At 43.1% G+C, this 27,551-nt stretch overlaps 2 protein-coding genes across 2 annotated transcripts; both read left to right on the top strand.

The window, feature by feature from the left end:
* slc5a1 (solute carrier family 5 member 1) lies at positions 1 to 13,356 on the top strand. Its single transcript, XM_036977353.1, has 14 exons — positions 1 to 151; positions 1,293 to 1,364; positions 1,916 to 2,020; positions 3,341 to 3,400; positions 3,524 to 3,628; positions 4,421 to 4,526; positions 5,997 to 6,077; positions 9,269 to 9,480; positions 10,156 to 10,399; positions 11,422 to 11,572; positions 11,711 to 11,879; positions 12,281 to 12,496; positions 12,647 to 12,761; positions 12,871 to 13,356. The coding sequence occupies exons 1-14, from the start codon at positions 20 to 22 to the stop codon at positions 13,083 to 13,085; spliced, it is 1,983 nt and encodes a 660-aa protein (XP_036833248.1). The 5' UTR covers positions 1 to 19; the 3' UTR covers positions 13,086 to 13,356.
* Positions 13,357 to 17,025: 3,669 nt separating this feature from the next.
* On the top strand, positions 17,026 to 27,018 carry rnf208 (ring finger protein 208). The gene is made up of 2 exons (XM_021602579.2): positions 17,026 to 18,032; positions 24,544 to 27,018. The coding sequence occupies exon 2, from the start codon at positions 25,764 to 25,766 to the stop codon at positions 26,553 to 26,555; it is 792 nt and encodes a 263-aa protein (XP_021458254.1). The 5' UTR covers positions 17,026 to 18,032; positions 24,544 to 25,763; the 3' UTR covers positions 26,556 to 27,018.
* Positions 27,019 to 27,551: the final 533 nt, after the last annotated feature.

The following is a 27,551-nucleotide window of genomic DNA, read 5'->3' as shown; positions in this document are numbered from 1 at the left end:
GCAGCTCAGAACAGACAAAATGACACAGGATTATTTTGGGTTCTCCTTAGTTAGAAGTGTGCCTAATAATGGCACAGTGGCAGTCAACAACCCGGCGGATATCTCCGTGATTGTGATCTACTTTGTGGTTGTCCTGGCAGTCGGAGTATGGGTGAGTTCCTTAATCTTTCCATTGACACATTGACACTAAAACAACTCTGTGTCTGTGAATAGTTAATCCCTCAGAAAGGAACAGAGAGCATGTTTTAGTTGAATCTGGAAAAAAGTTGTTTTCTCTATTCTGAATATGATTTTTTTGAAAGAAAAAAATAGAAGCATCTTCATAGTGTTTCGATGAGTTTTCTTCTGAGTGATAATATGTCCTTATATTTACAAACATAAAATATGAATTATGATATTCTACACTTTCTATACAAAGTTATTCAGAAGGCCTCCAAAAAACATAATCACAAATGGGTTAATGGCTGGACTCATGCAGTACACTTGTTGCTGCAGATATTGTCCAACCTGTGCCAGGTACATTATGCGGAAATTCTCCTCAAGTGTATGTCAAGTAGCCTATGAATACCAAGTGTCAAGTAGCCTATGAATACCACACGTCAAGTAGCTGTCAAGTAGCCTATGAATACCAAGTGTTAAGTAGCCTATGAATACCAAGTGGTAAGTAGCCTATGAATACCAAGTGTCAAGTAGCCAATGAATACCAAGTGTCAAGTAGCCTATGAATACCAAGTGTTAAGTAGCCTATGAATGCCAAGTGCACTGACATCTCATTGAAGTACCTGGATTGCTTCAATTTATGCCCAGCTGCAAAATGTATAATATTGACAGACATTTATAGAACAAGTCACCAAGTATGTTTGAATTAAATTGCTGAGGAATACATTTGCATTTGTCATATTGTTTCAGATGTGTGGAGAGTCGATACAGTACTAACTACACACCCACTGGGCACAGACGTCAAACTAACATCTATTCCTCATTGGTTCAACGTACATGTAGTTTCACTGAAATGATGTGGAAACAACTTTGATTCAACCAGTGTGTGCTCAGTGGTTAGTGCTGATTGATGATTGACCCAAACAATGTTTACAAGATGTAGTAAACCATCAGTGTGAAACTAACAGAGTCCAATTAAACACAATATAAACAAAAATGTATATTGACCTTGTATATATAATTGAAAAAGGTGCAAATGACCGTATCATGTAACAAGGTTATTGATCAACATGATCCCTGATACATGAATATGGTATCTCAAAACAACTCAATTAACCAGTCTCTCTTTGCAGGCTATGGTGAGCACAAACCGAGCCACCGTAGGTGGGTTCTTCCTGGCAGGAAGAAGCATGGTGTGGTGGCCAGTGAGTATAAGTCTTCTCTTAGGACAGTCTATTACATATTATAAACTGGGTGGTTTGAGCCCTGAATGCTGATACATTATTACGTTCAAAGGCATCGAACTCGCTCTAATTTACTGGCCACTGTTTATGACACTGGCACATATTTGGAAAGACACACCCTGTTCTCCTGAACTATCCTAATCCGTGCCTGTATTCCATGGAAATGTCCAGCTCATACTTAAATCAAGGTCATAATCTTTTATCTTGATGTGTTGGAAGCCTATAAATCATATGCCCTTCATTTGAGACTGCTCCTAATGACTCAATAATGACTGATGCTGATTGTACCAGTACACGTGAGGTGTCTAACTTAATTGCATATTTCCCTTCTATGGACCATGTACTTGGCAACCTTTGCCCCATTATCTTACATGGTACACCTGTTGTTGTTGTAAATGTTCCTTTATGAATGAAGTTCTTCCCAATGACCTTCCATATCCAAAAACTGTGAAAGAATATCATCACTTTCTGTATAAATGGATCATGAACATTCCTCTGTCCTTCCTCTCCAGATTGGGGCATCCCTCTTTGCGAGCAACATTGGCAGTGGGCATTTTGTTGGCATCGCAGGGACTGCGGCTGCAGGTGGACTTGCCATTGGCGGATTCGAATGGAATGTGAGTGGCAACGTCTAATGTAAATAAATACCATGATAACCTCTCATGCAAACATCATCATAACCTCTGAAACGTACCTGATATTATCACTCATCTCATCTCTATCTCTATTATCATCTCATCTCTATCTTTATTATCATCTCATCTCTACATCTGTTATCATCTCATCTCTGTTATCATCTCTATCTCTGTAATCATCTCATCTCAATCTCTATTATCATCTCATCTCTATCTCTGTAATCATCTCATCTCTATCTCTATTATCATCTCATCTCTATCTCTATTATCATCTCATCTATATCTCTGTTATCATCTCATCTCTACATCTGTTATCATCTCATCTCTATTATCATCTCTATCTCTGTAATCATCTCATCTCAATCTCTATTATCATCTCATCTCTATCTATGTTATCATCTCATCTCTATCTCTGTTATAATCTCATCTCTATCTCTATTATCATCTCATCTCTATCTCTATAATCATCTCATCTCAATCTCTATTATCATCTCATCTCTATCTCTGTAATCATCTCATCTCAATCTCTATTATCATCTCATCTCAATCTCTGTTATCATCTCATCTCTATCTCTGTAGTCATCTCATCTCAATCTCTATTATCATCTCATCTCTATCTCTATTATCATTATCTCATCTCTATCTCTGTCATCATCTCATCTTTATCTCTGAAATCATCTCATCTCTATCTCTATTATCATCTCTATCTCTATTATAATCTCATCTCTCTCTCTATTATCATCTAATCTCTGTCTATGTTATCAACTCATCTCTATCTCTGTTATCATCTAATCTCTATCTCTATTATCATCTTATCTCTATCTCTATTATCATCTCATCTCTATCTCTGTTATCATCTCATCTCATCTCGATCTCTGTTATCATATCATCTTTATCTCTATTATCATTGCATCTCTATCTCTATTATCATCTAATCTCTATCTCTATAATCATCTAATCTCATCTCTATTATCATCTCATCTCTATCTCTATTATCATCTCATCTCATCTCTATCTCTGTTATCATCTCATCTCTATCTCTGTTATCATATCATCTCTATCTCTATTATCATCTCATCTCTATTTCTATTGCACTCTGCAATTATTTGTATAAAAGGTGCTCTTTTTTTATACACGTTTATTATCTATATTGGGTCTGATAAGCGTGCGTGTAAGTTAAATGTCACTATATGATCGATACTAGAGAACAGCAGTGGGCGAAAGCAGTAACACGTCTAGTAAAAGATAAATCTGTCATTTCGTGAATTCTCCATCTGAACCCTTAGGATGTGTGTTTTTCAGGCCCTTGTGGTGGTGATCATTCTTGGATGGCTCTTTGTTCCCATTTACATCAAAGCTGGGGTGAGAACAACCTTTTCTGCTATTACAGTGTAATTACCATTACACCATGACATTTCGTACATTTCTGTAGCATATAATCTAGTGCTATTTCACAATGTAATCATGTCTACTGGATTTGTTTAGGTGGTGACCATGCCAGAGTACTTGAGGAAGAGGTTCGGAGGCCAGCGCATCCGCATCTATCTCTCAGTGCTCTCACTCTTCCTCTATGTCTTCACTAAGATCTCAGTGAGTCACTCATATCACTGTTCATTGTCTATTACTGTTGAAAACAACAAGGTACACTGTATATATACACTACCGTTCAAAAGTTTGGGGTCACTTAGAAATGTTCTTGTTTTTGAAAGAAAAGCTAATTATATGTCCATTTAAACAACAGTTTTGCGGGTAATATTTAATGAAGCTGCCATTTGAGGACTTGTGAGGTGTCTGCTTCTCAAACTAGACAATCTAATGTACTTGTCCTCTTGCTCAGTTGTGCACCGGGGCCTCCCACTCCTCATTCTATTCTGGTTAGAGACAGTTTGTGCTGTTCTGTGAAGGGAATAGTACACAGCATTGTACCAGATCTTCAGTTTCTTGGCAATTTCTCGCATGGAATAGCCTTCATTTCTCAGGACAAGAATAGAGTTTCAGAAGAAAGTTATTTGTTTCTGGCCATTTTGAGCCTGTAATCAAACCCACAAATGCTGATGCCCCAGATACTCAACTAGTCTAAAGAAGGCCAGTTTTATTGCTTGTTTCAGCATGGGGCAACAAAGTTTCATCACGTTGTTAAAAGTCCATGTTAATTTATGTACGTAGAAACAGACTCAACTTCAAGAATGTTCGGCCATCTGGTCTTCAGTCAGCTGTTCGTTTATGACAGTTATTATATTGAATTTTTTCTTCATCCAAAATTGTGTGCTAGCCCTATAGAAGCCCTTCCTTTGTCGTTAATCCCCTCTCTCTCTATCTCTCTTTCTCTCTCTCTCTCTCTCTCTCTCTCTCTCTCTTTCAATCTCTCTTTCTCTCTCTCAGGCAGATATGTTTTCTGGAGCCATCTTTATTAACCAGGCTCTGGGGCTGAATATCTACCTTGCTGTGATTCTCCTGCTAAGTATCACGGCTCTATACACCGTCACAGGTATATCAATACATACTCTCAATTTATACACTACGTAACTGTATATAGCAGTGATATTCCCTGAGTGTACAAAACATGCTCTTTCCATGACATAGACTGACCAGGTGAATTCAGGTGAAAGCTATGATCCCTTATTGATGTCACTTGTTAAATCCACCAATCAGTGTAGATGAAAGGGAGGAGATGGGTTAAAGAAGGATTTTTAAGCCTTGAGACAAGTGAGACATGTATTGTGTATGTGTGCTATTCAGAGGGTGAATGGGCAAGACAAAATATTTATGTGCCTTTGAGCGGAGTAGGGTAGTAGGTGCCAGGTGCACCAGCTTAAATGTGTGTCAAGAACTGCAACGCTGCTGGGTTTTTCACGCTCAACAGGTTCCTGTGTGTATCAAGAATGGTCCACCACCCAAAGGACATCCAGCCAACTTGACCAAACTGTGCGAAGCATTGGAGTCAACATGTGCCAGCATCACTGTAGAATGCTTTCCACACATTGTAGAGTCCATGCCACATCGAATTGAGGCTGTTTTGAGGGCAAAAGGGGGTGCATCTCAGTATTAGGAAGGTGTTCCGAATGTTTTGTACACTTAGTGTGTAGCAGCGATATATAACTAATTCACTGAGAGGAGCCCTATGTCGACTATGTCCATTTAAACCAATATGGAGTTCTTATCTGTAACCATGGCAGAGTGGAGTAAAGTCCATCCCATTATCGTTGTATTTGAGTCTTAATAGCAGACTATGTCTGACAGCACAAATGCCTTCCTCCAAGGCTGTTTATCTCCTGTACCCCATGGGTAATTACCCATACTCCCTGATAAAACCTTGTTGTTCGGTTTGGCCGGGGTAGGACGTCATGGTAAATTGCCTCGTTAATTAAAGGTTAAATATAAAATAAAAGTCTCTGTATAGGATTCGGTTTGCATAATGCTCATATAAACATGTAGTGGAGTTTAGTATAGGCTTTGTAAATATCATACGTGAAGGGGAGTTAACTGCTGAAAATAGAGTGACTCACAGCATCAAATACTGTCATGCACACGTGACACATTGATGCTTTCGAGGTGCAGTCAACAGCAAAAGTTGTGTGCACTGTTATTCTTTGCTAGGGCTTGATTTTCAGTCTGTAAGGCAGCCCCACTCAAATGTATGTAGGCCACCGTATCTTCTTTATTACCATTGTGCTCAAATGAATATCAATGATCTACATGTATATTCATATACCGTACACAACTACTGAGGGGAGTTATAGAGTCTATGTGATAGACAAACATCAAACGAACAACTGGACCACTAACAGGCTATCCCTTTTGACCAAGGGCAATCATTCAAGTAAAAAATAAACATCACGTCTACAGTGTAAATGAGTACTACAGTGGTTTTCCACAGCTTAGTCATTGACTGTAACCCTGTATAAGTAATGAGTGGGATTGTGTTGTGCTGACTCTCACCATGTGCACTCTGCTTCAGGTGGACTGGCTGCAGTGATCTACACAGACACATTGCAGACCATCATCATGGTCGTGGGATCTTTCATCCTCATGGGTTATGGTAAGGTATTTATTCATCCTCATGGGCTATGGTAATGTATTTATTCATCCTCATGGGTTATGGTAATGTATTTATTCACCCTCATGGGTTATGGTAATGTATTTATTCACCCTCATGAGTTATGGTAATGTATTTATTCACCCTCATGGGTTATGGTAATGTATTTATTCACCCTCATGGGTTATGGTAATGTATTTATTCATCCTCATGGGTTATGGTAATGTATTTATTCACCCTCATGGGTTATGGTAATGTATTTATTCACCCTCATGAGTTATGGTAATGTATTTATTCACCCTCATGGGTTATGGTAATGTATTTATTCACCCTCATGGGTTATGGTAATGTATTTATTCACCCTCATGGGTTATGGTAATGTATTTATTCATCCTCATGGGTTATGGTAATATATTTATTCACCCTCATGGGTTATAGTAATGTATTTATTCACCCTCATGAGTTATGGTAATGTATTTATTCACCCTCATGGGTTATGGTAATGTATTTATTCATCCTCATGGGTTATGGTAATGTATTTATTCACCCTCATGGGTTATAGTAATGTATTTATTCACCCTCATGAGTTATGGTAATGTATTTATTCACCCTCATGGGTTATGGTAATGTATTTATTCACCCTCATGGGTTATGGTAATCTATTTATTCACCCTCATGGGTTATGGTAATATACAGTGCCTTGCGAAAGTATTCGGCCCCCTTGAACTTTGCGACCTTTTGCCACATTTCAGGCTTCAAACATAAAGATATAAAACTGTATTTTTTGTGAAGAATCAACAACAAGTGGGACACAATCATGAAGTGGAACGACATTTATTGGATTTTTCAAACTTTTTGCTATCAAAAACTGAAAAATTGGGCGTGCAAAATTATTCAGCCCCTTTACTTTCAGTGCAGCAAACTCTCTCCAGAAGTTCAGTGAGGATCTCTGAATGATCCAATGTTGACCTAAATGACTAATGATGATAAATACAATCTACCTGTGTGTAATCAAGTCTCCGTATAAATGCACCTGCACTGTGATAGTCTCAGAGGTCCGTTAAAAGCGCAGAGAGCATCATGAAGAACAAGGAACACACCAGGCAGGTCCGAGATACTGTTGTGAAGAAGTTTGAAGTCGGATTTGGATACAAAAATATTTCCCAAGCTTTAAACATCCCAAGGAGCACTGTGCAAGCGATAATATTGAAATGGAAGGAGTATCAGACCACTGCAAATCTACCAAGACCTGGCCGTCCCTCTAAACTTTCAGCTCATACAAGGAGAAGACTGATCAGAGATGCAGCCAAGAGGCCCATGATCACTCTGGATGAACTGCAGAGATCTACAGCTGAGGTGGGAGACTCTGTCCATAGGACAACAATCAGTCGTATATTGCACAAATCTGGCCTTTATGGAAGAGTGGCAAGAAGAAAGCCATTTCTTAAAGATATCCATAAAAAGTGTTGTTTAAAGTTTGCCACAAGCCACCTGGGAGACACACCAAACATGTGGAAGAAGGTGCTCTGGTCAGATGAAACCAAAATTGAACTTTTTGGCAACAATGCAAAACGTTATGTTTGGCGTAAAAGCAACACAGCTGAACACACCATCCCCACTGTCAAACATGGTGGTGGCAGCATCATGGTTTGGGCCTGCTTTTCTTCAGCAGGGACAGAGAAGATGGTTAAAATTGATGGAAAGATGGATGGAGCCAAATACAGGACCATTCTGGAAGAAAACCTGATGGAGTCTGCAAAAGACCTGAGACTGGGACGGAGATTTGTCTTCCAACAAGACAATGATCCAAAACATAAAGCAAAATCTACAATGGAATGGTTCACAAATAAACATATCCAGGTGTTAGAATGGCCAAGTCAAAGTCCAGACCTGAATCCAATCGAGAATCTGTGGAAAGAACTGAAAACTGCTGTTCACAAATGCTCTCCATCCAACCTCACTGAGCTCGAGCTGTTTTGCAAGGAGGAATGGGAAAAATTTTCAGTCTCTCAATGTGCAAAACTGATAGAGACATACCCCAAGCGACTTACAGCTGTAATCGCAGCAAAAGGTGACGCTACAAAGGATTAACTTAAGGGGGCTGAATAATTTTGCACGCCCAATTTTTCAGTTTTTGATTTGTTAAAAAAGTTTGAAATATCCAGTAAATGTCGTTCCACTTCATGATTGTGTCCCACTTGTTGTTGATTCTTCACAAAAAAATACAGTTGTATATCTTTATGTTTGAAGCCTGAAATGTGGCAAAAGGTCGCAAAGTTCAAGGGGGCCGAATACTTTCGCAAGGCACTGTATTTATTCACCCTCATGGGTTATGGTAATGTATGTATTCATCCTCATGGGTTATGGTAATGTATTTATTCACCCTCATGGGCTATGGTAATGTATTTATTCATCCTTATGGGCTATGGTAATGTATGTATTCATCCTCATGGGTTATGGTAATGTATTTATTCATCCTCATGGGTTATGGTAATGTATTTATTCACCCTCATGGGTTATGGTAATGTGTTTATTCATCCTCATGGGTTATGGTAATGTATTTATTCACCCTCATGGGTTATGGTAATGTATTTATTCATCCTCATGGGTTATGGTAAAATATTATTTCACCCTCATGAGTTATGGTAATGTATTTATTCACCCTCATGGGTTATGGTAATGTATTTATTCACCCTCATGGGTTATGGTAATGTATTTATTCATCCTCATGGGTTATGGTAATGTATTTATTCACCCTCATGGGTTATGGTAATGTATGTATTCATCCTCATGGGTTATGGTAGTGTATTTATTCACCCTCATGGGCTATGGTAATGTATTTATTCATCCTCATGGGTTATGGTAATGTATTTATTCATCCTTATGGGCTATGGTAATGTATGTATTCATCCTCATGGGTTATGGTAATGTATTTATTCATCCTCATGGGTTATGGTAATGTATTTATTCATCCTCATGGGTTATGGTAATGTATTTATTCATTGCCTCTTTTCCTTTTCCTATAACTCTATATCTCTTCTTTGTCCTCCCTTCTTTATTCCCTTCCTCCAATGCATTCCTTTTTCTCCTTCCCCCTTTCTACAGAGTATAATTTCCTTGATTTATTCTCTTCTTCCAATTCCTCCAACCTCTCTCATCCCTCTTTCCCAACCCTCTTCGGTCTGTCTCCTCAGCCTTCAATGAGGTGGGAGGTTATGAGAACTTCCAGACGCGCTACATGGAGGCCATACCCACTCTGACTGGGGTCAACATCAGTGAGAGCTGCTACACCCCTCGGCCTGACTCCTTCCACATCTTCAGGGACGCGGTGACAGGGGACCTGCCCTGGCCAGGCCTGGTGTTTGGCCTCACTGTCCAGGCCACCTGGTACTGGTGCACTGATCAGGTAGCCTACTGCTCCATAGGGAATGAATAAGTCTAACACCCTCCCTCAGTTACATGCACACGCACACACACTAATGTGTGTATCATTACCATGGCCATTCTTTCCAGCCAGCTCTCAGCTTGTCTTAGCTTAAGTGGCTGCCTTATGAAGAGAAGCATGCTTTTAGTTAGACCCAAATGCACTTCCTTCCCACAGACTTAAATAAGACTAAAAGCCGGGAACACAGAGGTGACTGTGAAAAAATAACAGGATATTGACTTACACAATCACACACACGAGCGAGCACTCACTCACACACGTTAAATACGCAAGTTGAAAGAGTTTATTCGATTAGCAGAACTCAAAGCTTAAGTTTCTCTAATTCATATATGATAGCGCCATGCCTTCTTCTGTGATCAGCAATTTGGGTCACGTTCGTAAAGGAAAACATTTCCTTTGATGAATATTTCCACTAGAAAAGCTGCATACACATTTGTGCCTGTCAGAAGATATGTGGCTGTATGGTGCATGGAAGGAATGATGAGTTCATTTGACTTCAAACCCCTTTCATTCCCCTCTACTCTTGATATCGGCATATTCAAGCAATACAGAGGCACCATACTTCTGTTTGACCATGAAAACGTAATCCATCACCTCTTCAGTCACTGGAGGGTTGTTATCTCTCCTGTCACCTAGGTGATTGTCCAGCGCTGTCTATCTGCCAAGAATCTTTCCCATGTCAAGGCTGGCTGTATCCTGTGTGGCTACCTGAAGCTGCTGCCCATGTTCCTCATGGTCTTCCCTGGCATGATCAGCCGAATCCTCTACCCAGACGAGGTGGCTTGCGTGGAACCAGAGGAGTGTCTGAGGTACTGTGGGGCCAGTGTTGGCTGCACCAACATTGCTTATCCCAAACTGGTGGTGGACCTCATGCCAAATGGTGGGTAAACAGAAGATACTCGTCCATCTAGTAACAATGACAGTCCTAGCACCACTATCCAATTGTATTTGTCACGTGCCGAATACGACCTCATCGTGAAATGCTTACTTACAAGCCCTTAACCAACAATGTAGTTCAAGAAATGGAGTTAAGAAAATATTTACGAAATAAACTGAGGTAAAAAAAAGAAGGTCATATTAAATAACACAATAAAATAACAATACCGATACTAGCGAGTAGCAGCAGTGTAAAAACAAAGCGTGGGGGGTCAATGTAAATAGTCCAGGTGGCCATTTGATTAATTTTTCAGCAGTCTTATGGCTTGGGGGTAGAAGATGTTAAGGAGCCATTTGGACCTAGACTTGGCACTCCAGTACCGCTTGCCGTGCGGTAGTGGAGAGAACAGTCTATGACTTTGACAAAAAAAATAAAAATTAGGACCTTCCGGATAACAAGCAGTTGCCGTACAGGAGGTGATGCAACTGGTCAGGATGCTCTCGATGGTGTAACTAAATAACTTTTTGAGGATCTGGGGAACCATGGCAAATATTTTCAGCCTCCTGAGGGGGAAAAGGTGTTGTCGTGCCCTCTTCACGATTGTCTTGGTGTGTTTGGACCATGATAGTTTGATGGTGATGTGAACACCAAGGAACTTGAAACTCTCGACCTGCTCCACTTAAAAAATGTCGATGAGAATGGGGGCGTGTTTGGCTGCAGTCCACGATCAGCTCCTTTGTCTTGCTCACGTTGAGGGAGAGGTTGTTGTCCTGGCACCGCACTGCACAGGGACTATGTTACAACAACACTGTTACTACTGCTACAAATGGTGGATTCAATAAGTACTACTCCTTATTCCAGGAAAACAGTTGTTGCTGCCAATACAATCAACCATCACATTCGTTCATCTCTTCATTCCTTCTCTTTTCTCTACCTATCCTAATCTGCCTTCCCTCCATTCCTGTTCTCCTTTGCATCCCCTCCCTCCCTGCCCTCTCCTCCCATCCTCCCCCTCTTTCCTGCAGGTCTGCGAGGCCTGATGCTGTCGGTGATGATGGCGTCTCTGATGAGCTCCCTGACCTCCATCTTCAACAGTGCCAGCACCCTTTTCACGATGGACATTTACACCAAGATACGCAGCTCCTCCTCTGAGAAGGAACTCATGATCGCTGGGAGGTACAGTAACACACAGCTCAGCCTGCTCGAGTTCTTTGGACTTCTCTTGCTTTAATACATGTATGCTTGTGTTTGTGTATGTTTGCATTGAGATAAATGGGTAATATTGATATTGATGTATTATTCTTGGCTGTGTAGGGTGTTTATCCTGGTTCTGATCGGGGTGAGTATAGCGTGGATCCCTGTGGTCCAGTCTGCTCAGAGCGGCCAGCTCTTTGACTACATCCAGTCAATCACCAGCTACCTGACTCCGCCCATCGCTGCCACCTTCATGCTCGCCATCTTCTGTAAGCGCGTCAATGAGCCGGTGAGTCTCTAACTTAACAAAAGTCAGTGTGATATAAACTCGTTTCCCTGAGCTACTTGTGGTTTGAACTGGTTTATTTAATCTGTTGTCTAATAAAGCAATAAGGTACCTGAGGGGTTTGTGGTATATGGTCAATATACCACAGCTAAGGGCCGTATCCAGGCACTACGCGTTGCGTCGTGCAATAAATGACAGCCCTTATCCGTGGAATATTGGCCATATATCACATGCCCCTCGGGCCTTATTGCTTAAGTAGTTTATCTGAACTCTGCTGGCTAGGCTCAAAGGACCCTGGTTACCACTTTCACCATTTACTGCCTTGTTCGTGTTATACGTGATGTTTGTGCAATTGGAAGTGAACCATGAAAATGTGTTGAGTCACAGACCTCCCCCACTTTCAGGGTGTGTTCTATGGCCTTACGATAGGCCTGGCTATTGGCTTAACCAGGATGATCAGTGAGTTTGCCTATGGGACAGGAAGCTGTGTGACCCCCACTAACTGTCCTGAGATCATCTGTGGGGTCCACTACCTCTACTTCTCCATTATTCTGTTCTGTATCTCCTGCCTGCTGATAGTCAGCATCTCCCTCATGACCAAACCCATCGACGACAAACATGTAAGTTACAACTTCCCCCAATAGTCAAACTTATTTAGTTATTCTTCCATCCGTGAATGTTAATTGAATAAAAACGCAGTCTCTCTGCCATCTCTAAATTAATTTCTCCCCATGTGTTTGTCCTGTGCCTCTTCCTCCCTCCATCTGCAGTTGCACCGCTTGTGCTGGCAGCTGAGGAACAGCACAGAGGAGAGGGTGGATCTGGAGCTAGACAATTGGAAAGAAGATCAAGAACCTACCTATGTGGATATTGATGATAAGAGAGGTCTCTCTCCAATCTCTATCTGTTACTCCGTGACACACATACAGATTTTATTTCTCACATTTACAACCACACACTGTTTCCTCATCCCTGTGTTTGTGTGTCTGTGCAGAGCCCACCGAGGAGCCAGGCTGTTGTAAGAAGGCAGTGTTGAGCTTCTGTGGCTTGGAGAAATCGACTGCTCCCAAGCTGAGTGCTGAGGAGCAGGCTGAGCTGCAGAGGCAACTCACAGACACCTCAGAGAAACCCATGTGGAGGAACGTGGTCAATGCCAACGCCATCATCCTCCTGTGCGTCTGTGTCTTCTTGCACGGCTTCTACGGTTAAACATCTCCTCATACTGGAACCCCCCCCTGCCCTGGAGTCTGGACTGTCTAACCATAAACTTGGGTAGTCTCCTCTTTCAACCCTGAAATCCCCCCTGACTCACAGGCCCACAATGCACTGTGAATTGCCACCTCTCTTACACTCCCTCCCTCTATCCATCATCTGTACAGGTCGCTCTTAACCTCTTAACTCTGTAATCTCCACACCCCCGCAACGTGGTCGATCCTACGAACACCTTACCTAGCTCCATACCTGAACGGGCCTAGGCCCTCTACCTGGGAGTCCCAACACTCATTTGTTTGGTGTTCTTTGTTCTTTGCTTTGTGGACTTTAAATGTATGTACATGTATGTTGAATGTGTAATGAAGATCATGAGGATGATGAAGAGGATAACGATGATGATGATACTGATGATGGTGCTGATGAAGGATCTGAATAGAACTCGGTGTCCAATGGTATCCAATGTTCACTTTGAACTTTCTGCCCTTCATGAAGTTACTATGGTTTGGTATATTAACACCAGGTGAGGCTGCAGTAGGAATAAAACTTGCATAATTTAAGATTTGAAAGAGTATCATTACCAAGATAACACTGTACAGCCAGTGGATTTCTAAAGCATTGACACGTCAAATGTTGTTGGCAATGAGAGGAAAAAGGCCAATACAACACAAATACTTATTGAACTTATTGAACACATATACTTATTGAACTCGTATGACACGTATCTGGTAGCTTTCTTTTACTGAATTAATAAAGTATTCAACCTTAGTTCGACAAAAGTTGAGAACTACCCGATTTTTTTTTTTTTTCAGAGATGAGGGATGGACTCACAAACTCACTATCACACATTCAATCTCTGACGGACTACGGTGAATGGAGCCTGGCGATCAAAGGTCAAAAGTGGTGCCATATTTCCTCTTTCCTCTTGCTATTTCGCTTTGCTATGTGTTAATGAATGATATCTCAAAGATGGAAGGAGCAGTATATTTCCTCATGGTACTGGAGTAATAACCCACTCCATGCACAAGCACTCACATCCGAGCCATGCTTCTCTGTACTGCCCCCTGCCTGTCATAACAGTAAATGCATCTGGAGGACCAAGAATGTAAAATATCACAGTCACATGGGGGGGGGGGGGGGGGGGGGGGGGGGGGTTTACACTCTATTCGTGGAAGGGCTCTCTATTCAATCCGCATCGCGGAAGTTCCTTTTAACAGCGTTTATTGAAATGTAAAGGAAATGTTCCCGCATTAGCACAGACTGCATTCACAGTAAACCGCTGCATATGTCAGTTCAATCAGAAATTACCTTTACATTTTAATCACACAATCTGAAACGCTTCAACTGTACAGAATGAATAGAGCCCTAAGTATACCTGTTACAAGTAGTGTCCCCTAACCCTAGAATGGTATTCGGGTTGTTCCATGTCATTTCAGCAAGCCATGACACCCACCAGCGCAGATTGTTCTAAAATGGTTTCTGTAGTTAGTAACCAATTATTTTGTTGAAAGACAATTTGAACTCTATGGATTGCACCCAAATTGGACATTTTAATTTATAGGATTCATGGTGCACTGGCTACGACGCTGTGAACAGCGTGAAGCGAACCCGTGCACGTGAGCAGATACTGTGTGTGACTGTGTGAGAGCCAAGTCTTGCATCTCGCTCATCTCAATATCTCCGGTGCTGCTCATCTCAATATCTCCGGTGCTGCTCATCTCAATATCTCCGGTGCTGCTCATCTCAATATCTCCGGTGCTGCTCATCTCAATATCTCCGGTGCTGCTCATCTCAATATCTCCGGTGCTGCTCATCTCAATATCTCCGGTGCTGCTCATCTCAATATCTCCGGTGCTGCTCATCTCAATATTTCCGGTGCTGCTCATCTCAATATCTCCGGTGCTGCTCATCTCAATATCTCCGGTGCTGCTCATCTCAATATCTCCGGTGCTGCTCATCTCAATATCTCCGGTGCTGCTCATCTCAATATCTCCGGTGCTGCTCATCTCAATATCTCCGGTGCTGCTCATCTCAATATCTCCGGTGCTGCTCATCTCAATATTTCCGGTGCTGCTCATCTCAATATCTCCGGTGCTGCTCGTGGCAACATGATTTTTTCGGAGTGTACCTTTAAGACATGAGGATTCCAAATAAATGCTCAAAAGCCACCAACGGACGCCCCAAACCCCACACCAAGCCCACCACCAACCCCACACCAAGCCCACCACCAACCCCACACCAAGCCCACCACCAACCCCACACCAAGCCCACCACCAAGCCCACCCCCATGCCCAGTAGGACTAAACACTTTCAGTTTTCTGTGTCTGACAAGTAGTACAACGCTGCGGCCTGGAGTATTTCTTCATACTATGTAATGTATTCCCAGTGAATCTGGTAATGTTTATTAACCCCCATTCAGAGAAATTAGTAATTGAAGTCACTTGCCTTATATTGCATCTAACCCTAACCCTAGAATGGTATTATAATGTCCTACAGCTGTAATACTGAGCGCAACCATAACCCTTCAACGTCAAGTGTGCTATAGTGAGGTTTTGGATTGAATCCTGCCGCAACTGTAAAAGTCCCTCTAACACGCTGCCATCTTATAAGCATCTGTCTCTCGTCTCAAAATATCCACGTATGAATTGCATTCTTTTTGCACACAATCTCTCTCTCTCTCTCTAACATAACATCATCATAAAGATAACCTAATTTGGTTTTCAGACTGTTCAAGGGATACATCGGGATTTTGGCAATTAAACTCTTTATCTACTTCCCCAGAATATACTTCCCTAGTGGATACCATTGTTATGTCTCTGCGTGCAGTTTGAAGGAAGTTGCTAACTAGCGGCAGAGGAATAACTGGAAGTCTATGGTAACTGCTAGCATGCTAGTAGATACCATAGACTTCAAGTCATTGTGCAAATGGTAGCATTGGCTCGCGAAACTACCTCTAACTTCCTTCATACTGGATGCAGAGACATAAAAATGGTATCCGTGAGTTTATCTGACTCTGGGGGAAACTGTATCTAGCTCATACAATAAATGTGTGTATAGAGAGATAGATATTTATTTCTCTGTTACAGCCAAAGTATAAAGAATCAAGCAACTTCAATTGAATGTTTTCTCAATGCGTGGGTTATGCAGAAGCACACACAGATATTCTTTCATAGATCATCTTTTCAATCCGAGATGAGGATTATTTATAGGTCAACATGCAGGCCTGTGGAGATGGGAAACTGATTAAAATCCGCGTTACGTAATGCTGGTCTGTGACGGCTGAGGCTGTGGCATGACGGCCAGACAGGGACACTGATTTTAAGTGTCTGCCACTTTGTGTTTGTGAAAGCGAGCTGATGACATGAATATCCCATGTTTCTGTGATACTGCGTTTCAGTGAAATCTCACCACGAGTATACAACATTTCTATGTTGTTTTGAAAAATGCAGTGGTGGTCATGTGGTCTGTTTTCCCTATATGAACTGTGTGGCTCATTATATGTATGTTGGCCTGTAATGTGATGCAGTATGATTCATGGGTGTTGTGCTGTTAAATATTCCATATTTGAATGAATTTGTTTATTGGATTTATGTTTAGTGCTGCACTCTGCAGATCAGATCTATTTGTTAGCAGCTTCCTGTATTTCCTGTGTGCCTGGCCTGTGTACCAAGAATATGTTTTTGTTTGTGTGTGATGGATTAATATTGTATATGGAGTATGATTCAGTGCTCTCTGCACATAGCTTCCATCTTTCAGTAGGTGGTGTGAGTGAGTGTAGGGTAGAAGGGGGGTGGGTTTTCAGGGCCCTCATTGGCTGAAATATTTTCACTGGCAACTAGAAAACGTGATCCAGCCTGCAGAGGCACTGCAGCGGAGACTGCAGAGAGAGAGAGGGAGGGAGGGAGAGAGAGCAAGATAAGAGAGAGAGCAAGGAGAGAGAGAGCAAGAGAGGGGGAGGAGAAAACATGCACTAGAAATTGTCAGGTCCAGAGACAGAGATCGAGAGAGAGAGAGAGAGAGAGAGAGAGAAAGAGAGGGAGAGAGAGAGAGCCACATACATATGGTAAGGGAGACAGAAACAGAGAACAAGCGTGTGTGTGTGTATGCGTGAGCCAGTGTGTGAGTGTGTGCACAGAGGCGCATTGACAGCAGCGGAGAAGGAGCAAGGCTAACAAACGGCAGCCGTGAGAGAAAAGGAGCACATTGACGCCACTGGGGGAGAGATAACGACTGAGTGGAAGAAAAGAAGAGAGGATGAAAGAAAGACATCAGTGAAGACCTGAGGCTCTGAGACCAGAGAGAGAGAGAGAGAGAGGAGAGGAAGATACCCAGAGAGGCATCACAGGAGCACACACAACCTATTTGGCTGGCTGACTGACAGGCAGAGAGAAAGAGACAGGAGGAGGGATGGAGAGGGAGCTGCTAGAAACTGCCGCTTGGCCACACCGCAGACGACAGGGTGAGAGGGAGAGAGTTTGAAGGACGAAGGGAACCGACAGAGGAGAAGAAGAGGTGGGCTCCACCACCAGTCTCTGTCCTCCATCACTGTGACTAAAGGAAGGAGTGACGCATCCATCCTTCGACAGCTCAGCCTCCATCTTACCTTCCCTCCCTCCCTCCACCGTTTGTGTTCTCAGGGTCTCACAGACAGGAATGATCACCTTGCCTCCGTCGCTCCTCTCCTCCTCCTTCTCCTCCTCTTCCTCCTCCTCCTCCTCCTCCTCCTCCTCTGCCCCTCTGGCAAAACACCTTCTGTTCTACTCTCAGACGAACTGAGACCAATGGGCCATGTCATCAGCTTCACACGCACATGGAAGCTTTACCCTGTAACAAGACTATTGTCTCCTCACAGCACAGTAATATCCAAAACCAACAACAACAACACACAGCAAGGTGGTAAGAGAACTGGGAGACGATATGTTACGACAGGACTAAACAACAACACAGGTAAAAGGCTTAATCAAGGATGCATCAGTGTGTCCGTGTACACCGAAAGGGGGCTCTGTGGAATATTTGTGCATGTGCGTTCCATATTGGGTGTGTGCCAATGTATGTGCTGGTGTGTGTGTGTCTGTTTGTCCAGATGTCAGATCTTACCTTGATCACTCTTTTGTCGATGAGAATTTTCCTGCTGCATCAGGAAATTAGAATGAGTCTCGTGAGTCCCTGATAAAGAGCAGTTATCTTTCTCTCGATGCGGGGAGTCATTTGGATCAGGGCTTGCTATCAAAATAATTTTCTCTCTCCCTCGCTCAAACGCTAGGCCTAGGTCCTATTACTGCAACATTCAAATGTACAAACATGTATTTCAAATGCAGCAAAATTTAGTTCAATTAAGGTCTTGATTGATTCAATTAAGGTCTACTGTGTCGCCGTGGGTTCGATTCTGGCCCACGCCCTACTGGCACAACTAACTCAATCCCCTAGATTGACTTGATATATTCACACATTTCAAAATGGACAGTCCAGGGATATTTTACCCCCGATCTTGAATAGAAATGACGTTACCAGACCCTTTTGGATAACATAAATAGGAAACAAATAAAATAATAACAATAGGCTACACCAACATTAGTTTCCATTCATACAAAGAGTTGGGTAAATTGCCACGATACATTTTCTGTGGTAAACGAGGAAACACTTCATTACTATTTTACGGAATTCCTGTCAAATAGATGAATTGCCCCTTAGTTTGTTAAAAAGGACTACGTTGTTTCCGATTACAATACCAGCCAGAGGGCGAAATATCTCGATTTACTTTGGTTGCAAGCAGGACTAAAGGAAACACCGACATCATATTTTAGGCAGCGGTAGAGGTGGCCAATAATGGTTGCAATTGAGATCAGCTGTGCAGGTGAATTTAGAGTGTATTGATGAGACATCAGCTGGCGATAATCTAGTGCCAATCGACGGTTGCAGTAGGCCCCTTGTTAGTTGATTATATTCCAATAGGCTACATTCTGTAGGCTAGCCTATCATTGTCACATAATGAAAGATGTGAAAACGGATAATATGCTACTGTGTTTACCTGTCAGAGTTGTTGAGCTGATTTGGACCATCAGTTGATTGACAGATGTAGCACGACTGCAGAACGATACACTTTCCTCCAGTGTGGATGCTCGTCCACGCTTTATACTTAGGCTATGTATCATTTGTCAACATAGTTCTGGTCTTTGGTGTGGATTGAAAGCCTGTACTGTTTGGCTTTAATATGTTATTTTGTGAAGCTGTCAAGATGTTAATGCATTTGAGCCTACCCAAAGACGACTTTGTTGAGCTGAGACACTTCTTTGATGTGTAAATGATCAGACTATTTGTTTTACTTTCTTGAAAACATTGAAATTAATGTAATTAACTTGTGGGCCCAATGTAGACTCGGGCTGGCCACTATATCGCCCAGCGCTCACGTGGCTCGGAGTGCGCTGCTTAGACCACTGCTCTATGGCAGTTCACTAAGAATACTATGAATACTGATGATCCATAGGCGTGTAATTTTTTATCATTTAGTTTTAAGACTTCTCCAAACCACAGCCCTAACCTTAACAACTCGGAATTAACGCCTAAACTGTTAACCTTTGAGTTGTTTCTGTTTCAACCCTGTAACCAAGAGGAATCAACCCTGTAATCACTCTGAATTAATAATTCAAAAATAGATGTTCATCCATGAGTCAAAGGGCCAGATTCAAACCCACACCAACTCTGGCATATGTGTGCCAGGGTCAGTGGCTGTAACCACTGGACCACACAGGCACTGAGAAAACCAGTCATTTATTCTACGTATTGCTTGCCTTCAACATATAATAAGACAATTGAGCTAAAGAAAATTATTTTCCCTAATGAAAAATGCATCTACCCCCTACAAAAATGTTAATTTATGATAATCCACATAATAGTTAACACGAGCCGCGCCGTTGCCTGCACGTAGCCTACATAAGGTAAAGTGTAGTTACAGTGTGCACTGTATACAAACACCACTTCCAGCTTCCCCCCTGGTGGCGATTCTAACCACTTCTTCAGATATTCAAATCCTCCTGCTGCAGAATTATTCTCCTCCTGCGGCAAAAGGGGTCAAATTAAAATCCTACAGCTGTAGTACCGTGTCTTTGTTGCAGATGAGAGGCTTGTTGCATCACAATCCTCCATTCCTTGGACACATGCCCGCGCCCAGACATACACACAGACGTATGCATAAGCTACACACACACACATGCACGCACACACACAAGCACACACACACACCTGGTGGGGGGTTCGATTCAGTCCACAGATATTCCATTGTCAGTTGACTGCAGGGGAAAGGGTATCTTAAGGCTACCTTTGGGGTATCATATCCCCAGAGGTCATGACATGTGACAGATCTCTGGGAGGGGAGGGGCGGGACCTGGCTGGAACTGCCTGTTCTGTAGCTGTCAACAGCACTGAGGGATCTCCATATTGACCATGCACTGTGCTGGTGCTGACTGCAGTCCGAGTGCTGTTTCCTGCTACCATGCTGTGATTGCATAACTGCTGCTGCCACTGTCGCACCACTCCCACACGCTGCCACCGCGCTAAACCTGCTCCTTCCTCACTGAGGCAAGCTCCCCAAATACGCACATGCTCATCAGTTACAGATCTCCAACTACACCCCTCCTCATCACAGCAACAGTGTCTGTGTCTGCTTCTCCCTGAGCTGAGACATAAGTCTCCACAAAAATCAATCAGCTTAATCAATCGAGCCACTGGGATATTGATTTGTATGTGGCTCGACGTGTCCCTCATAAGTCCTTCATGAGGCTGTGTGTCAAGAGGGGCCATTATCGTTATAGTTTTTCTGCTGGTGTCGACACCAACAAGCTCTGTGGCCTGCCATGTTGCCATAGAGAGAGAGAGAGAGAGAGAGAGAGAGAGAGAGAGAGAGAGAGAGAGAGAGAGCACAAAGAGTAGTTGGCTGTAATGAATTGTGGAGAAAATGGCTGACGTCTGCTTTGCATTTCTTATTTATTCATTTGTATTTTTAACCTTTATTCAACTAGGCAAGTCAGTTAAGAACACATACTTATTCACAATGACGGCCTAGGAACAGTGAGTTAACTGCCTTGTTCAGGGGCAGAACGACAGATTTTTACCTTGTCAGCTCAGGGATACGATATAGCAACCTTTTGGTTACTGGCCCAACGCCCTAACCACTAGGCTACCTGCCGCCCCCCTCCTGAATGGAAGGAGTTGAATTCTTTAACCTCCCCCTCACACATACACTAACATAATCACCCCTCATATCTCCTCATTCAATCCCAACAGGATTATGACTAAAGAATAGAGCAGAATGCACATCAACATTCTAGTCAGAATTCAGAAAACAGATTTCTTACAGTAGATGGATTTACACATTGACAACATTGAATGTACACATCTGAATACCACTTTACCACAGCGATAACGACCAACATCTAATGATTTAAAAAACAACCACGTGTATTCGAATCCTATCATAATCAGCATCATATAGGCCTATACTAATCAACGACAACATTAAGCGGTGCTTTATGGAATTCACAGGCATTTAGAGTATAGCACTTTCTGCAGATTCACTGCGGTCAACAGGGACACATCTGGGGATTTGTCCACAGCCAACTCTAAGGTCATTATACCATTTATGTAATCATAATACATTATAACCACCACACGGTAGAGCAGAGCAGCACATACCTTTAATCAGCCAAGACAGAGCTGTGGATACTAATCAGAACATAGTCAACATTCTCTGTGTACTGTTGCTGGGTGTGTTATAGAGGCACAGGTACCAGTCAACCAGTCATTCTGCCTGGTCCAGTTCAGGTCACCTGGCTGAGGGTGAAGGTGTGTGTCATGGAGATGCAGAGAGAGCCTGCTGATAGTGTCTGACTCAGTCAGAACATCGTGTCCTTCTCCTGCTCCCTGCACTGCACAGGTGGAATGCAGCCAGAAGGCAGTGTGAGGGAGACAGCTGGACTCAGCAGTTTAGGTGTGTGTGGGTGTAGGAAAATGGAGGGAGGAGGAATGGGGGAGTGGAAGATGGTAGGGATGTTCTGGGTGTTTTTTGTTGTTGTTGGTAATGTTTCTGCATTGGTTCTGTTTTTCAGGAATTTCCAAAATAATCTAGAACATTTTTAAAAACAGACCAGCAAACATAAACAATCAACAATAATCCAGACGACATAGTAATCCAGACGACATAATCCAGACGTACAGTTGGTATAGAAAGTCATCACCCATTTTAAAAATGTTCTCCTTTTGTTGCCTTACAGACTGAAATGAAAACACATCAAATTAAACTTCTTCCGGCTTTATTTACACACAGTAACCCACAATATCCAAGTAAAAATATACTCCTGTATATATATTTTATTAAAAGTAAAACAGTAAATAACCCTATTTGGATAAGTGAACACCCCCTGAGTTAATACTGGGTGGAACCAGCTTTTGCTTGAATTACAGCCATGAGTCTCTCTGAATACGTCTCTACTAACTTTGCACACCTAGACTGTGTAATATTTGCCCATTCTTCCTTGCAGAATTGTTCAACCTCAGTCAAATTGCGTGGTGACCGCTCATGGACTGCACTCTTCAAGTCATCCCACAGATTCTGGATGGGATTTAGGTCGGGGCTCTGACTAGGCCACTCAAGGACATTCACCTTCTTGTCCTTCAGCCACTGTACGGTTGCTTTGGTAGTGTGCTTTGTGTCAATGTCATATTAAAACATGAACCATCTTCACGTCCATGAGCGGTCACCACGCAATTCGACTGAGGTTGAACAATTCTGCAAGGAAGAATGGGAAAATATTACACAGTCTAGGTGAACAAAGTTAGTAGAGACGTATTCAGAGAGACTCATGGCTGTAATTCAAGCAAAAGATGGTTCCACCCAGTATTAACTCAGGGGGTGTTCACTTATCCAAATAGGGTTATTTACTGTTTTACTTTTAATACATTTTCAGAGTAAAAAAAACAAAAACAATTCTCACTTGGATATTGTGGATTACAGTGTGTAAATAAAGCCGGAAAAAGTCTGATTTGATGTGTTTTCATTTCAGGCTGTAAGGCAACAAAAGGTGAACATTTTGAAAGGGGGTCATGACTTTCTATACTAACTGTATTCTTGAATCTGTAATGAGTCCATGGAAGATGAGACTATAAGTAGTCTGGTTTATTAGCGTTTCATAGCATCTCTGCACGCATGTTAGTCTGTCTATTCAATTTGTGTGTGTCCTAAAATGTTATGGGTGGCGTATGTGATTGGGAAGTACAGAATAAGGGTGAGAGTGTTCTTGGTGTTAGTGTGTGTGTACGTACGTATGTAGGAATGTGTGTGTTGTGTGTCTCTCCTCTCGCCAGAGTGCTGCTATCACCATCTCTCCGGCTCTCCCTTTTCTCCCTTGTTTGTTTGTGCTGACAGGGTCAAATGTTCAGCACATGATTTCATTAGTTTAATTCCTGGGCAGGCAGGCTGACTACTGGGCAGGGCTGCAGACAAACAGACAGACAGACAGACAAGAGAGACAGACAGACAGAGGCCTGGTATCTTAACAACATAGGCCTGACTGACTAACGTAGGGCTGCTACAGCTGATATTAGCCTCTTACTTAACTGAAGAGGGGCGTCTATCACAAGGCACTAACGTCACGCCTCAGCAGGAGGCCTCCTTCGTCATCAGCTTCCATTTTCATATCACTGTTGCCAAATGAGATGTTCATTAGTAGCGTGGGTAGCGTGGATGGATGAATGGACACTGAAGGGAATTATGAATACTATTCTACCTCAATGGTGAAAAATATACACTGTAGACATCCAGTATTGACTTGAATTAGCCAGGCATCATAAAGGGAGGTTGGGGGCAGGAAACCACAGTAAAACGCATAGAGAAATAGACCATTAATAGTAACTAGGACCGCTGCACTACTCTCTCTCTCTCCTTCTCTCTTCGTGCATCACGTATAACGAGAGCCTTGTGTGGAAGAGAAAAGATGTGCAATTTTACTCCTTGTTGTGTTGCCGTGGAAACAGACATAGTATTACATCCAATCATACATTTACACCACCTGCATAATGAAACCGAGTCACACATCCTCATTATAGCGATGGTTTTGCTCATCTGCCGCTGACCAAACATGCATCTCTTTCGTGCACTATATAGTAGGATGATAACGGGAGTTGATAGGACGCTAGCGGCGTGAGGAGACTAAAACCACCCAGACTCATCATTCTTTCAGACAACTACAACCACAGTATGCTTTGGTAAAAAATAGAGCCCCTTCTCTACGGTTATTAAGGATTTCAAAGGAGGGTTCTCTATTCTTAATATTTCAGTGTACTCCCTAAAGAGGCATGTCTTAAAATAGAGTAACCATATCCATCCACAATAATACATAGTCATGGCAGATTCATGTGTGATTCATCTTGGTGAGTGGTGTTAACTTATCAAACTCTCCTTCCTCAGGTAACTCAGCCAAAGAGGACTGTGAGGACGACAGTCACACCATCTGACTGTCTGAGGCCACTGCTGTCACTCTGAACCGCTGAGGGACAGACAGACAGACAGACAGACCGTGACGAGGACAAGGTCTCCCTAGAGACCTTTATCAGCTACCCTAGTGGGAGGACTCAGTTTGAAAGTCAAGCACCCCTTCCTTAGAGGAATTCAGGAGTGGTTTGTTAAGGAGCAGGGGATTTCCATTGCCTCCTAAAAAAAGACCTCAGCCTTATCAGACTCCAGTCAAGGAAGCCAAAGGACACAAAACCATATTTGACCAAGAGGAGAGAAAGAGAGAGAGAGAGAGAGAGAGAGAGAGAGAGAGAGAGAGAGAGAGAGAGAGAGAGAGAGAGAGAGAGAGAGAGAGAGTGGGAGAGAGAGAGAGAGAGAGAGAGAGAGAGAGAGAGGAGGTTCCAGAGTTTCTACAGGTTGTTCTCACACACAAGGCCATTCCACAAGCTCAGAAACAGGAAGGAAGTTCTGGTTTGAGCAGCAACAACCTAGAAACAAGCAAGCCCCGTTTGAGTCAGTTTCCCCTGGCAAGCCACAGGACGCTGTGTGAGACAATACAGAGCGAACTACTACTGAACAGCCTGTGCTGCTTGAGCTCTCCATTTTGAGAGTAGAACTCTTCACAACCCTGTTGTGTAAGTGTATCATATTAGTATCTATATATGTACATTTAAGATTATTTATTGGTGTTATCACTGAAAACATATCTTTGTGCTGATGTGTTGAGTCCTGTTTGGTGTTCAGCTGTTACTGTGGTTGAATATCCAGTACATATCTTTATTGTATATCTAAGACTGCACAGACTAGTTTTAAGAGGACTAACTACCAGGCTCGGACTGTTATCGCTGTCTATCAGTAGTGTTATCAGCGGACAGTGTTTCTGTGTGATAGGGAAGTCTGTTTCACTGCTCCAGGTTTGAGGGCTCTGGCTTTAGTCCTCAGTCCTTCTGTCCCACATAAAGAGTCAGGATAACAGCACCACAGACGTGGAAGGCCTTCTAATTGAAACAATGGACAGAATCATACGTCCCCATGTCCCCTCTAATGGCTGACTTTGACACCCCCAGTTCACTTCAGAGCCCCGCCCCACGCCCAACCCAAGCCAGGGGCATTGCCCGCTGAACCACCCACAGCCCCCTCTCTCTAACAAAGACACAGACACACAAATAAGCTTAATGTCCATGTCCTGCCTCAGGCGGCAGCCTGTGACAATCCCCATGGATACCGTCAAGATCATCCAGTCGGAAAAGTTCCCCCGGGAATGCACGGTGCCAGTCACCCAGCCTTGCTTCACCCCTCCCCCGCGGGTGGCATGGGATGGAGGGGGAGAGGGAGAGATCATTGTGAACCAGGCGTGCAGTGACCTAGCCCTGGAGATGACCTGCACTGACCTGCCCCCCACCAGACCCATGGTCTCATCTCCCCCAGCTCCCATGGGCCGCAGGGAGAGCTACCTGGCCCAGCGCAAAGCCAGCGCCGCTGAGATCTGCTACCACCAGTTCCACTACAAGATGGAGGACGTCATAGTCAACCAGTACGTGCTGCGTTCTTCTTCCACCTCCTCCTCCACCTCCTCTTCCTCCTCAGGGCCCGTGATGCCTTGTGAGCCCCTGGACTGCCCCACCTGCGGCCACACCTACAACTTTGCAGGCAAGCGTCCACGCATCCTCTCCTGCCTGCACTCGGTGTGTGAGGAGTGCTTGCAGATCCTCTACGAGTCCTGCCCCAAGTACAAGTTCATCTCGTGCCCAACGTGCAGGCGTGAGACGGTGCTGTTCACTGACTATGGGCTGGCTGCCCTGGCCATCAACACCAGCATCCTGAGCCGGCTGCCCTCTGACCCCAATGGCCCGGTGCAGTGGGGCGGGGAGGCCGACCGGAGCTGCTACCAGACGGTACGCCAGTACTGCCAGTCAGCCTGCACCTGTCAGATCGCCAACCCCCTGTCCTCCTGTGGCATCATGTAGAGACCTAGGCAGGGGCCAAACTGGCATGCCTCCTCTCTTCTCACGTACATACAACCCGCCTCCTCTCTTCTCACATACATACAACCCGCCTCCTCTCTTCTCACACACATACAACCCGCCTTCTCTCTTCTCACACACATACAACCCGCCTTCTCTCTTCTCACACACATACAACCCGCCTTCTCTCTTCTCACATACATACAACCCCACACAGATGTATCTCTATATTTAATAGCACATATGGATGCGGTCTGGGTCAAATGGATCGTGAAGGACACTGTCTTGCAGACGAAAACAGGGAAATAGCAAATAAATGTATTTTATGTATGAAGTATGAATCCTATTCCCCCTCTCTTGTTCGGATGTGTTTGTCATTGACATCTCTTTACATGGGAATGCTAGGGGAGTCCTATCCCCTCAACCTTGGTCAATAAAGAATAAACAAATTATTTTAAAAAACCCACTGCTGTTTGGTCTGAACTGGCTGTAGATGTTCAGTCATGTAGAGACTATTATATAAGGTTGTTAGGTTGATGATTTAGGATTTAGGATGTTTATACATTTATCTGAAGTCACACCTCTGTCTTGTGGTGAAAGAGGAAAAAGCCCTATAGCTCAGTTCATCATTAGACTAACTCCTCCACGCGTCATTACCGCTGCACTGTTTACTGTCAATAATAAGCGGTACATTGGTAATCGTCTGTGATTCTGTGTAGGTGTAATTGTTATGATGAACTGCCTATACATTTCAACACAGGGTTATTTGGAGTGCTGATGACTCATCAGTTACTATAAATAAATCGTCCCTTTTCTCATGGAAGATTTTATTTTCCTGGAACTAATCAAGTGCATAACAACTGGGGTAGTCATGATCAGGTGCATAACAACTGGGGTAGTCATGATCAGGTGCATAACAACTAGGGTAGTCATGATCAGGTGCATAACAACTAGGGTAGTCATGATCAGGTGCATAACAACTGGGGTCGTCATGATCAG

This window comes from Oncorhynchus mykiss, chromosome 5, assembly GCF_013265735.2.
Source record: "Oncorhynchus mykiss isolate Arlee chromosome 5, USDA_OmykA_1.1, whole genome shotgun sequence".
Taxonomy (NCBI): Eukaryota; Metazoa; Chordata; class Actinopteri; order Salmoniformes; family Salmonidae; genus Oncorhynchus; species Oncorhynchus mykiss.
Note: the sequence above shows the minus strand (reverse complement) of the source record. Positions and strands in the feature narration are given on the sequence as shown.

Coding starts and splice junctions, on each gene's coding strand:
- rnf208 (XM_021602579.2), top strand. CDS start 25,764: ATGTCCATGTCCTGCCTCAGGCGGCAGCCTGTGACAATCCCCATGGAT.
- slc5a1 (XM_036977353.1), top strand. CDS start 20: ATGACACAGGATTATTTTGGGTTCTCCTTAGTTAGAAGTGTGCCTAAT. Junction 152..1,292: donor TCCTGGCAGTCGGAGTATGG/GTGAGTTCCTTA, acceptor CTCTCTTTGCAG/GCTATGGTGAGCACAAACCG. Junction 3,401..3,523: donor CCATTTACATCAAAGCTGGG/GTGAGAACAACC, acceptor GGATTTGTTTAG/GTGGTGACCATGCCAGAGTA.